Source organism: Acinonyx jubatus, chromosome X, assembly GCF_027475565.1.
Source record: "Acinonyx jubatus isolate Ajub_Pintada_27869175 chromosome X, VMU_Ajub_asm_v1.0, whole genome shotgun sequence".
Taxonomy (NCBI): domain Eukaryota; kingdom Metazoa; phylum Chordata; class Mammalia; order Carnivora; family Felidae; genus Acinonyx; species Acinonyx jubatus.
This window is the reverse complement of record NC_069389.1, coordinates 68,287,846-68,302,412: the sequence shown is the minus strand read 5'-3', so window position 1 is coordinate 68,302,412 and position 14,567 is coordinate 68,287,846. Positions and strand designations below refer to the sequence as shown.

Below are 14,567 nucleotides of genomic sequence, written 5' to 3'. Positions count from 1 at the left end.
TTCATTTTTTTTTCAAGTGTAGATTAAAAGTAACAGTCTCTCCACTGGTTTTGGTTCCTTGCCCCTTTCATTAGTTTTATCTCTGAAACATAAAACTCATAACACTGATCTGCTTAAGATCCTTTGATGGCTCTCAATCGCTTCAGGATAAAGTCAGTCCTTATCAAAGTAATACCAAGGTTTTTATAAAGATCTGGCTCCTAACTACCACTTCATCTTCATCTATTACTATTCCCTCACACTCACATTGAACAAGTTGCAATTCTATGGAATCTTACTTGCTTTTTGTTATCTCTAGACTTTCATAAAAGCTTTTTGCACTACCTGAAATATACCCCACCCTCCTTTATTATAAATAACTCTTATTTCTCACTTATAACTCAGCTCAGGCTGTCACCTCCTCCAAAAAAGTTTACTTGATTCCTCAATTTGAGACATGTTCTTTTGGCTGCTCCTTTGGGTTTCTCTGCATAGTACTTACATTGATTTTATTTATATTATCTATCTATATACATCTATCTATCTATCTATCATCTATCATCTATCTCCTCCTCCTCTTCCTCCTCCTCCTTCTTCTTCTTCTTCTTCTTCTTCTTCTTCTTCTATCTACCTACATCATTTATCTATAGGTCTGTCTTTCCAATAATACCGATACCTTTGAGAGCAGAGATTTATCTTATTCATCTATTATCTTCTCAGAGACTGACATATCTGCTTGGCACATAGTAGGTGATGGAAAAATATTTTATGAATCAATGCTTAACTGAATGAATGTTTTCTCCTTTCTTCAATCTAATCTCCAAACTTCTACATTATCTTCCATTTTTCATGAGCCAAACATTGTCCTTCCGTCTTTTCCTTCCTTCCTTCCTTCCTTCCTTCCTTCCTTCCTTCCTTCCCTCTTTACTTTTTCTTTCTTTCTTTTCTTTCTTTCTTTCTTTCTTTCACTCTTTCTTTCTTTCTTTCTTTCTTTCTCTGTCTTTTTCTTTCTTTTAGTGTTTCTTCAAGACTTCTGTTTTGAAGTCTCCCAACAGTAGGAAATTTAAAAGTATGTATGTATGTGTGTACAGATAAACATATATATTTGTACAATTTTTATCTTATTATTACTGTATTAGAATACTTATTAATTGGAGTCATATACTTTTGGAGCTTTAATTCTGAGCACAGAAGAAATATTCTGCTCTTCGTGCAAAATTGCTTCATTACTTCAAGAGCTCCCTAAAATATGTTTTTCTTTCAGTTTATTATTTTAATAATGCAAAAAGAGTAATTTACTCTTTTCTATATAATATATATATAGCATTTGATCTATCATAATTCATAATTATAGAAGGCAGGAGGAATTAAAATACTTTATTCAGGCAAAAGAATTATATAACTACTAAGTGCCTATATAAGGCAATTATATGAAATAACTTACTTCATGCCATGGTAATCATTTGGGTTGAAAAAATTCAGTAACAGTTCATATTTTTTTAAGTATGAGATTTTTTGTTATTTGCCAACAGGATATGGAGGAAATTAAAATCATTGTTCATTTTATAAATGGAGAAGATGAGGTTCAGAGAGGTTAATGCCTTCACCCAGATCACACAGTTTAGACTAGGGGCTAATCTAAATTCTAAACTAATATTTCTCCATTCTCAGATGTTATACTATGAATAATAACAAAATCTACATTTGTATACTGCATTAGAGGTTAAAAAAATACTTTCAGGGGCACCTGGTGGCTCAGTTGGTTAAGCGTCTGACTTCAGCTGAGGTCATGATCTCACGGTCTCTGGGTTTGAGCCCCATGTCAGACTCTGGGCTGACAGCTCAGAACCTGGAGTCTAAGATTCTGTGTCTCTGTCTCTCTCGGACCCTCCCATACTCTCTCTCTCTCTCAAAAAATAAACATTAAAAAAATACTTTCAGATGCATTGTCTTCTTTGATCCTCAAAATCATCTTTGAAGTAAGGCAAATAATATCCCAAATTTATAGATCAGAAAGCAGGGATGGGGTAAGGTCGGGGGGGGGGGGCAGGACTCAGAGAGATATTAAACAACCTCTCAAAATTATATAATTAGTAACGACTTAGAGCTGGGACTAGGATTCAAGTCTTTAGGCTCTAAATCACACACTAAATCATACTAAACTATATAGGAATCTGAATCAGTAAGTTACTTACAAAGATTAACTTAGCTTTTTTTAAAAAAAGGTTATCCTCTCCATTTTGTAAAATACTAAAGAATTTTAAAATGGCAGACTTTGGGGAAGTTGAATTGATAAATTAAAATACTCACAGAGTCAATTTTCCAATGTTTCAAAATAACTTTGAAACTTGATTCATGAGTCATTTTAACTATGGTGAATAAGTTACCTATAATAGTATATACTGGTTTAATCAAAACAGCAGGGTAAAACTTATCATTAAAGGGAGTTTATCATTGGAGTATCAGCCTGTTGAGGTTTGATTAAGTCTTGGGCCACTTATTAGGTACCTCGCCCTGTTCTAGGTGTCCTGAGGGCTACAGAACTCAGATACAATGTAGCTGCAGCTCCTTGAGAGAATTTTACACCCTGGTTAAGTAGTCTAATTAGTAAGCATAAAGCAATCACATAAAAAGCAAGTGTAAAGTATAAAGAAGTATAGTTTATAAGTGCTGAAGGAATTCACAGAAAAGATCAGTAAGGCTGGAGTAGCAGGAGAGTGTCTCACCATCATACTGAGAGTAGCAGTATAGAATAGTGGTTAAAAACATAGACTTTGGCACTAGGCTACCTAAATTTAACTCTCAGTGTACCACTTACTAAATGTGTGACCTTGGTTGGGCAAGTTACTTAACCTCTTCTGTGCCCTCAGGATCTTCACCTGTAAAATGAGGATAACAATATTACATACATAATAGGATTATTGGGAGTATTAAGTAAATTAATATGTTCATAATGTTCAGAACAATTCCAAGGACCTAATGCTGTATGTGTGAATAAAAAATAAAATAATGTGGGGTTCCTGGGTGCTCGGTCGGTTGAGTGTCTGACTCTTGATTTCACTGAGGTTATGATCTCATGGTTCCTGCATTCAAGCCCCATGTTGAGCTCCACATAGTGCAAAGCCTGCATGGGATTTTCTCTCTCTTCTCTCTCCCCCACCCTCTCTCTCTCTCTCTCAAAAATAAACATTTAAAAAATAAAATTAAATTAAAAAATAAAATAAAATAATGAATAATATGGATACATGGGAAAGGGTAGACTAGAGGGGTAAAGCCTGAAGCTAGGAGACCAAATGAGAATATGCTATACTAATCCAGGCTAAAGTGATGTAAGATGGGGAGGATGTGACATAAAACAAAATTTAAAGCCATCATGGGCTATTTTTGTGGAGGACTGAAGACAAATCCCTGCCCCTATAATTTCTCTCTTTATATGTGCTCTTCCATCAGCACTGCCTCCACTCTGTTCTTTACTTATAGCTGGTGTTTGTGGTTTTTTTGGTTTTTGTTTTTTGTCTCTTGTTTTTGTTTTGTTTTGTGTTGCTTTTGGACTGGTGTGTGTGTGTGTCCGTTTGTTTTATTTGTCTCTGTGTTTACATGTCTCTGTTTCCTATTTGTCTGTTTGTTTTCCTTTTCAGAGATACTTCAAGAAACAAATCAAAGCACACCTCATAGAGGGTCCAAAACATCACTACAAATAGAGAAATAAAATAACCAGTCACAACAACAGAGAGCAAGTAACTCTCAAAAAAACACCTCCTGAGGGCCAGGCCCTGGACAATGTGTGACCCCCCCCCGCCCTTTAATACAGCAGTGCTCTCATGCACAGAGCACATAAAAAGCTTTTAAAACTCATAAGGGACAGAAAACTAGCCAAAATGATGAAACGGAAGAATTCCCCTCAAAAGAAATTTCAGGAAAAAGTGACACCTAAAGAATTGATCAAAACAGATATAAGCAATATAACTGAACAAAAATTTAGAATAATAGTCATAAGATTAATTGCTGGGCTTGAAAAAGGCATAGAAGATAGCAGAAGGTCTATTACTGCAGAGATCAAGGAACTAAAAAATAGTCATGATGAATTAAAAAAAATGCTCTAAATGAGGTGCAAAATAAAATGGAGGCAGCCACAGCACGGATTGAAGAGACGGGGGGGGGGGGGATAGGTGGATTAGAAGATTAAATTATGGAAAAAGAGGAACCTGAGAAAAAGATTTAAAAATCCAGGATCATGAGGGGAGAATTAGAGAACTAAGTGATGCAATCAAATGGAACAATATCCGTATCATAAGAATTCCAGAAGAAGAAGAGAGAGAAGGGGGCTGAAGATGTATTTGAAGAAATAATAGCTGAGAACTTCCCCCAATCTGAGGAAGGAAACAGACATTGAAATCCAGGAGGCACAGAGAACTCACTTCAAGACATAACTTGAATCGGTCTTCTGCATGACATATCATAGTGAAACTAGCAAAAACAAAGATAAAGGGAGAATTCTGAAAGCAGCTAGGGACCAACAGGCCTTACCCTACAAGGGTAGACACATAATGGTAGTAGCAGAACTATCTATTGAAACTTGGCAGGACAGAAAGGAGTGGTAGGAAATTTTCAATATGATGAATAGGAAAAATATGCAGCCAAGAATCCTTTATCCAGCAAACCTGTCATTCAGAAAAGAAGGAGAGATAAAGGTCTTCCCAAACAAACAAAAACTGAAGGAGTTAATCACCACTAAACCAGTCCTACAAAAGATCCTAAGGAGGACTCTGTGAGTGTTGCAAAGAGCGCAAAGTACCAGAGAATCACTACAAATGTGAAACCCACAGATAACATAATGACACTACACCCATAACTTTCAATAGTAACACTGAATTTAAATGTACTAAAATATCTAATCAAAACATAGGGTATCAGAAGGGATAAAAAAACAAGACCCATTTAATTGCTGTCTACAAGAGACCCATTTTGGATCTGAAAACACCTTCAGATTGAAAGTGAGGGGGTGGAGACCAACCTGTCATGCTACTGGAATTCAGAAGAAAGCTGGATTAGCCATACTTATATCAGACAAACTAGATTTTAAACTATAGGCTGTAAAAAGAGATGAAGAAGGGCATTATATAATAATTATGGGGTCTATCTATCAAGAAGAGCTAACAATTATAAATGTTTATGTACCAAATATGGAAGCAACCAAATATAAAAACAATTAATCACAAACATAAGCAACCTTATTGGAAAGAATGTGGTAATTGCAGGGGACTTGAATACTCCAATTACAACAATGGACAGACCATCTAGGCAGAAAATCCATAAAGAAACAAGGGCCCTAAATGATACACTGGACCAGATAAGTTTGACAGATATATTTAGAACTTTTCATCCTAAAGCAGCAGAATATACATTCTGAGAATGAATGGGTCAACTAGGCAATTAAAGAAGAAATTAAAAAATATATGGAAACAAATGAAAATGAAAACACAACAATCCAAACCATTTGGGATGCAGCAAAGGCAGTCCTAAGAGGAAAATACATTGCAATCCAGGTCTATCTCAAGAAACAAGAAAAATCCCCAATATAAAGTCTGACAGCACACCTAAAGGAACTAGAAGCAGAACAGCAAAAACACCCCAAACCCAGCAGAAGAAGAGAAATAATAAAAATCAGAGCAGAAATAAACAATATAGAATCAAAAAAAAAAACCCAGTAGAACAGATCAATGAAACCAAGAGTTGTGTTTTTTTTTAATAAACAAAATTGATAAAACCCTAGCCAGACTTCTCAAAAAGGAAGGAGACAGTACCCAAGTAGATAAAATAATGAATGAAAATGGATTTATCACAACCAATCCCTCAGAAACACAAGCTATTATCAGAGAATACTATGAAAAAATATGCCAAAAAACAGGACAACCTGGAACAAATGAACAATTTCCTAGACACCCACACCTACCAAAACTCAAATGGGAAGAAATAGAAAACTTGAATAGACCCATAATGAGTGAAGAAATTGAATCAGTTACCAAAAATATACCAACAAATAAGAGTCCTTGACCAGATGGCTTCCATGGGGAATTCTACCAGACATTTAAAAGCAGAGATAATACCTATCCTTCTCAAGCTGTTCCAAAAAATAGAAAGGGAAGGAAAACATCCGGACATATTCTATGAAGCCAGCATTACCTTGATTCCTAAATAAGACAGAGAACCCACAAAAAAGGAGAAATACAGGCCAATATTCCTGATGAACATGGATGCAAAAATTCTCAACAAGATACTAGCGAATCAAATTCAACAGCATATAAAAAGTATTATTCACCACAATCAAGTGGGATTCATTCCTGCACTGAAGGGCTGTTTCAATATTCACAACAAATCATTGTGATACATCACATTAATAAAAGAAAGGGTAAGAACCATATGATCCTGTCCATAGATGCAGAAAAAGAATTTGAGAAAATACAACATCCTTTCTTAACAAAAAACTCTGAAGAAAGTCAAGATAGAAGGAACATACCTAAACATCATGAAAGCCATATATCATCCTCAATGAGGAAAAACTGAGAGCTTTTCCCTTGAGATAAGGAACACGACAGGGATGTCCACTCTCACCACTGTTGTTTCACATAATGTTAGAAGTCCTAGCATCATTACTCAGTAAACAAAATGAAATAAAAGGCATCAAAATTGGCAAAGAAGAAGTCAAACTTTGACATTTCACAGATAATATGATACTTACATGGAAAACTCAAAAGACTTCAACTAAAGTCTGCTAGAACTGATACATGAATTCAGCAAAGTCACAGGGTACATAATCAATGTACAGAAATCAGTTGCATTTCTATACACCAATAATGAAGCAAGAGAAATCAAGAAATTGATCCATTTACAATTGCACCAAGAGCTATAAAATACCTAGGGATAAACCTAACCAAAGATGTAAAAGATGTGTATGCTGAAAACTATAGAAAGCTTATGAGGGAAATTGAAGAAGACATAAGGAAATGGAAAAACATTCCATACTCATGGATTGGAAGAATAAATATTGTTAAAATGTCAATACTACCCAAAGCAATCTACACATTTAATCCAATCCCAATCAAAACTGCACCAGGATTCTTCTCAAAGCTACAACAAACAATCCTAAAATTTGTATGGAACCACAAAGTGCTCATGTAGCCAAAGTACTATCGAAGAAGAAAACCAAAGTAGGAGGACTCACAATCCCAGACTTTAGCCTCTACTACAAAGCTGTAATCATCAAGAGAGTATGTTACCAGAACAAAAACATACACATAGACTAACAGAATAGAATAGAGACCCCAGAACTGGACCCACAAATGTATGGCCAACTAATCTTTGACAAAGCAGGAAAGAGTATCCAATGGAAAAAAAAAAACAGTCTCTTTAATAAACGGTGCTGGGAGAACTGCACAGAAACATGTAGAAGAATGAAACTAGACCAGTTTCTTACACCATACACAAAAATAAACTCAGAATGGGTGAAAGACCTAAATGTGAGACAGGAAACCGTCAAAACCCTAGAGGAGAAAGCAGGCAACAACCTATTTGACCTCAGCCACAGCAATTTCTTACTTGATACATCTCCATTGGCAAGGGAATTAAAAGCAAAAATGAACTATTGGGCCCTCATGAAGATAAAAACCTTCTGCACTGCAAAGGAGACAGTCAACAAAACTAAAAGGCGATGGGAATGGGACAGAGTGGGAAAAGATACTTGCAAATGACATATCAGATAAAGGGCTAATATCCAAAATCTATAAAGAACTCACCAAACTCCACACCTGAAAAACAAATAATCCAGTGAAGAAATGGGCAGAAGACATGAATAGACAGTTTTCCAAAGAATATATCCAGATGGTCAGCAGACACAGTAAAAGATGCTCAGTGATACTCATCATGCCAATTATTTATTTATTTATTTTGAGAGAGAGAGAACAGAGCACACAAGCAGGGGAGGGGCAGAGAGACAGAGAGGGAAATAGAGTATCCCAAGTAGGTTCTGTGCTGTCAGTACAGAACCTGATGCAGGTCTAGATCTCACAAACTGTGGGATCAGAACCTGAATCAAAATCAAGAGTCAGACGCTTAACTGTCTGAGCCATCCAGGGACCCAAAGGACTCATTTTAGACTTAAAGTCACCTGCATATTGAAAGCACGTGGATGGTAGAACATTTATCATGCAAAAGGATGTCAAAAGAAAGGTAGAGACAATAGTTATATTGGACAAACTAGACTTTAAAACAAAGACTGTAACAAGACACCAATAAGGGTACAATATAATCATAAAGGGGACAATCCAAAAAGAACACTTGAAAATATTTATGTACCCAACGTGGGAAAACCCACACACATAAAACAGTTAATAACAAACATAAAGGAACTAATCGATAATAAAACAATAATAGTAGGAGACTTTAACGCCCCACTTACATCAATGGACAGAACATCTAAATAGAAAATAAATAAGGAAACAATTACTTTGAAAGACATACTGGATCAGATGGACTTAACAGGTATATTTGAAACATTTCAACCTAAAACAACTGATTACAAATTCTTTTCAAGTGTACATGGGACATTCTCCAGAACAGATCACATATTAGGTCACAAAACAGGCCACAACAAATACAAAAAGACTGAGGTCATACCATGCACCTTTTCTGACCAGCACTATGAAACTTGAAGTGAACCACAAGAAAATTTCTGGGAAGACAACAAATACACAGAGGTTAAAGAACATACTACTGAACAACGAATGGGTCAACCATGAAACCAAAGAAAATATAAAAATATACATGGAAACAAATGAAAATGAAAACACAGTGGTTCAAAACATTTGGGATGCAGCAAAAGCGGTCCTAAGAGGGAAGTATACAGCAATACAGGCCTACCTCAGAAGCAAGAAAAATCTCAAACACACAATCCAACCTTATACCTGAAGGAACTAGAAAAAGAGCAGCAAACAAGCCTCAAAGCCAGATTAAGAAAAGAAATAATAAAGATTAGTGTACAAAAAAAATGATATAGAAACTATAAAAGAGAATAGAACAGATCAAAGAAATCAGGAGCTGGTTCTTTGAAAATAATTAAAAAATGTATAAAACTCTAGCAAAACTTATTTTAAAGAAAAGGATCCAAGTAAATAAAATCACAAATGAGAGGCAAGAAATAATAACCAACACTATAGAAATACAAAAAAAAATTAAGTGAATATTATGAAAAACTCTATGCCAACAAATTGGACAACCGGGAAGAAATAAATTCCTAGAAACATAAACTAACAAAACTGAAAAAGGAAGAAGTAGAACACTTAAAATTTTTTAATGTTTATTTATTTTTGAGAGACAGAGAGAGACAGAGCATAAGTGGGGGACAGAGAGAGGGAGACACAGAATCCAAAGCAGGCTCCAGGCTCTGAGCTGTCAGCACAGAGCCTGATGCAGGGCTTGAACCCACAAATTGTGAGATCGTGACTTGCGCTGAAGTCAGATGCTCACTGGCCTGAGCCACCCAGGCACCCCAGAAATAGAAAATTTGAACAGACCAATATCCACCAAAGAAATTGAATCAGTAATCAAAAAATCTCCCAGCAAACAAAAGTCCAGGGACAGATGGCTTCACAGGCAAATTCTACCAAACATTTAATTTTTTTTTAACGTTTATTCATCTTTGAGACGGAGAGAGACAGAGCATGAATGGGGGAAGGTCAGAGAGAGAGGGATACACAGAATCTGAAACAGGTTCCAGGCTCTGAGGTGTCAGCACAGAGCCCGATGTGAGGCTCGAACTCACGGACCGCGAGATCATGACCTGAGCTGAAGTCGGACGCCCAACTGACTGAGCCACCCAGGCGCCCCTCTACCAAACATTTAAAGAACAGTTAATAACTATACTTCACAAACTATTCCAAAAAAATAGAAAAGGAAAGAATACTTCAAAATCCATTCTATATGGCCAGTTTACCCTGATATCAAAATTGGATAAAGGCACCATAAAAAAGAGAACTGCAGACTAATATCTCTGATGAACATATATGCAAAAATCCTCAACCAAATGCCAGCAAGTGAAATACAACAATACATTAAAAAAATTATACACCTTGATCAAGTGGGATTTATTCTCGGGATGCAATGGTGGGTCATTATTTGTAAATCAATCAATGTGATACATCACATTAATAAAAGAAATGCTAAGAACCACATGATCATTTCAATAGATGAAGAAAAAGCATTTGACAATGTACAACATTCATTCATGACAAAAACCTTCAAGAGAGTACGTTTGGAGGGAACATAAGTCAACATAATAAAGGCCATATATGAAAAACCTACAGCTAATATTATCCTAAATTGGGGAAAAACTGGGAGCTTTTCCTTGACAGTCAAGAAAAAGACAGGAATGTCCATTCTCACCACTGTTATTTAATATAGTATCATCCACAACAATCAGAAAACAAAAAGAAAAGCATCCAAATTGGCAAGAAAGAAGTAAAAATGTTATTATTTCAGATGATATGATACTATGTAGAAAAAGCAAAGGACTACACACACACACACACACACACACACACACACAAACTGCTAGAACTGATACAGAAAATCGGTGAAGTCACAGGATATAAAATCAACATAAAGAAATCTGTTGCATTTATATACACCAATAATAAAGCAACACAAAGAGAAACCAAGTAATCAATCCCCTTTAAAACTGCACCAAAACCCACAATATACCTAGGAATAAACCTAATCAAAGAGGTGAAAGATCTGTATTGTGAAAATAATAGGATACTTATGAAAGAAATTGAAGATGACACATAGAAATGGAAAAAAAACATTTCATGCTCATGGATTGGAAGACAAATATTCTTAAAATGTCTCTACTACCCAAAGCAATCTACACATTTAATGTAATCTCTATCAAAATACCACCAGCCTTTTTTCACAGAGCTAAAACAAACAATCATAAAACTTATGGAAATGCAAAAGATCCCAAAGAGCCAAAGCAACCTTGAAAAAAAAAAAAAAAGCAAAGCTGGAGGCATCACAATTCCAGACTTCAAATTATATTACAAAGCTGTAGGATTCAAACCAGTATGTTACTGGCACATAAATAGACACATAGATCAACAGAACAGAATAGAAAACCTAGAAATGAACTCACAACTATAAGGTCAATTAATTTTCAACAAACCAGGAAAGAATATCCAATGGGAAAAAGAATATCTCTTCAACAAATGGTGTTGGGAACACTGGATACCAATATGCAAAAGAATGAAACCAGACCACTTTCTTACAAGAAACACAAAAATAAACTCAAATAAGTTAAACACCTAAATGTGAGACAAGAATCTATTAAGGTCTCAGAGAAGAACCCAGGCAGTAACCTTTTTGACATAGGCTGTAGCAACTTATTTTTAGATATGTCTCCTGAGGTAAGGGAATCAAAAACAAAAATGATCTATTTGGATTTCATCAAAATAAAATGCTTCTGCACAGCACAGGAAACAATCACCAAAATGTAAAGGCAACCTATTGAATGGATAAAGATATTTGCAAATGACATATCTGATAAAGGGTTAGTATCCAAAATACATAAAGAACTTACAAAACTCAACACCCACAAAATGAATGATCTAATTAAAAATGGACAGAATACATGAATAGACATTTTTTCAAAGAAGACATCCAGATGGTCATCAGACACATGAAAAGATGCTCAACATTACTCTCATCAGAGAAATACAAAAAACAAAAACAGAAAGAGAAACAAAAAACCTACAATGAGATTTCACCTCATACCTCTCAGAATTGCTAAAATCAACAATCGAAAAACCAACAGAAGTTGGCGAAGATTTAGTGAAAGGGAAATACTCTTGCACTGATGGTAGGAATGTAAACTGGTGCAGCCACTGTGGAAAACAGTATGGAGGCTCCTCAAAAAGTTCAAAATAGAACTACCCTACAATCCAGCAATTGCATTACTAGGTATTTACCCAAAGAATACAAAAATATTGATTCAAAGGGATACCTACATGCCAATGTTTAAGGCAGCCTTACATACAATAGGCAAATCCTGGAAACAGCCCAAGTTTCCACTGATAGATGAATGGATAAAGAAGATGTGGTGTATATATATAATGGAATATTAGCCATAAAAAAGAATGAAATCTTGTGGGAGATGCAGGAGAGAAGCATCAAAGGAAAAGACTTCAAAAGGGAAGGGCTGGAGGAGGTGCAAGGCCTTAGGACATGTTTCCACAGCTGAACATGGCTGTGGCTCATAAGGAATGTCTAGAGCCATTAATATTGTCCAGGGCCAGATGTTCCTTCACACCTGACCCATCCTAGTGATATAAAAACCAATTAACTCGAAATTCAACCTTGAAAAGCTAAACCATTAGATTGATTAACACACTTGCTTAGCTGATTTTATGCACGTAGTCTTTAGCAATTATCCTAATAAAAAGAAGCTTCATTCTGGAGTTGGGGCCTCATTCTGACTCGAGTAAGAAGACCTTCACTTAACTGCATTTTGTTTGCGGACTCATCTTTTGTGACTCGGGCCATACTTCCTGCAACAAAATCTTGCTGTTTGCATGGACGTGAATGGAGCTAGAGTATTATACTAAGTGAAAGAACTTGGTTAAAGAAAGACAATTACCATATGATTTCATTCATATGTGGAATTTAAGAAACAAAACAAAGGAGTAGAGAAAAAAATAGAGAGGCAAACCAAGAAACAGACTCTTAACTACTGAGAACAAACTGATAGGTACTAAAAGGGAGCTGAGTGGGGAGTATGGGTGAAAGAGTTGATGGGGATGAAGGAGTCCACTTGTTGGGATGAGCACTGGGTGCTGTATGAAGTGCTAAATCACTATATTGTACACCTGAAACCAATATTACATTGTATGTTAATGAACTGGAATTCAAATAAGAACTTAAGAAAAATAAACAAAATAGCTATGTATTCCAGATCTGTATCCTCAGCTAAGCAGAGGCAGGAAAAGCAAAGTGATGATTTTCCCTTAATTGGAAATTTGCTGCTGATATTTGGAAAGAAACTTCAAATTCTTGAGTGTGCTCATTTCCAATCAGAGTAAAGTGGTGAGGTAATTTTTTGTGTTAGATATTTTCCAAGTGTTTTACAATAAGCATGTATCTTTAATAAAATAAAATACAGCAAATATTATAAAAATATTGTCATCCTTATTGATATATGCCTCAAAAGTACTTGAAGTTTTTATTTCAGAAAATACCCCATATGTTAGTTCTGTTCTAGTATTGCTCCTGCCTTAAACTCCAACCCTCCCACCTACCCCAACCCCCCAATCTACCCAATCTTTTGCCTTTTCTTTTTATTTCTTTTTGTTTGCATTCTACCAGAGTAGAAACCAAAGGCCTGTGAAATCAAAAGAGACAGGAAAAAATGTTAGCTCTGAAATATACGGAGATTCCAACAAATTTAAATTCCATTTGTTATAGATTAAAGTCATACAAATACCTTTCTCAATTATGAGTATTCATTCAGATGAAACAATGCTGGGATCAGAATTTAGAATACAGGATTTTACTTAGCATCTTCAGAAAAGGCGATTTTATGAGTTGGGAGTCATTTTAATGCATAAACATATCCATATTTTTAGATCTATTTGTCATGGGTTTATACATTATATTAAATTAAAAACATTTTGGTAGAGCAGATAATGCATGCACAGTTTGAACTCTTAGAATTTGGCAGGTCTTGGCTTATACAATTCACTACCTAGACCAGGTTTGTAATAAAATAGTATGTTAAGACTAATAATAACATTTTTAGAAATTTTCTTATAATATCTGGAAATGAAAAAAACCCTCAAATTCAAAGAATATGTATACTTTTATTAAATATAAACAAACACAATATTTACCAGATTTTGGGTTCCTAAACTGCACAACACTGCCACCTTCTGGCAAGAACTGATTACTGAAGGTTTTGAAATATTGTTGAAATATTAAACAAACAAACAAACAAACAAAACTATTTTTTCCCTGATGGTATTACAGCTACAGTGTGAAGATGTTTGCATGGCTGATGGAAGCAGTCTCATTCTATATTTCTAAGATTGGACAATTTGTGTTAATAAGTAACTGAGCAAAGATATGTATTTTTGGTATGTTTTTTTAAAATCAAAATTGCATACTATTCTTTTTTTTAAGTTTACTTATTTTGAGAGAGAGAGCGCAAGCAGGGGAGGGACAGAGAGAGAGGGAGAGAGAGAGAATCCCAAACAGGTTCCAATGTGTCAGCATGAGCCAGATGCAGGGCTCAAACTCACAAATCATAAGGTCATGACCTGAGCCAAAACCACAGGCGCCCCCAAATTGCCTAATATTCAAACCCAACATTCTTTAAAAAAAACCTAAATGGCTTTCAAGTGATGTAAAGTTTTATAAGTCAAAATACAAAAGAAACTTAATTTTAGATCTAGGTCACTAAAATATAATTTCTAATTTTACTGCTTTAAGGCATCAACCAGAAACCTAACACATGCCTCCTCTAAAAAAGCAAAAGCAAATGTCAC

The 14,567-nt window shown here is 35.3% G+C and overlaps 1 protein-coding gene across 1 annotated transcript in view; it reads right to left on the bottom strand.

Annotated features, from left to right (window-relative positions):
* Positions 1-930: 930 nt before the first annotated feature.
* APOOL (apolipoprotein O like) overlaps positions 931-14,567 on the bottom strand; it is a 139,388-nt gene continuing 125,751 nt past the window's right edge. The window contains exon 9 of the mRNA XM_053201423.1: positions 931-2,858. Coding sequence (XP_053057398.1) covers positions 2,824-2,858 — 35 coding nt within the window. The 3' untranslated portion in view covers positions 931-2,823. The remainder of the gene's footprint in view (positions 2,859-14,567) is intronic.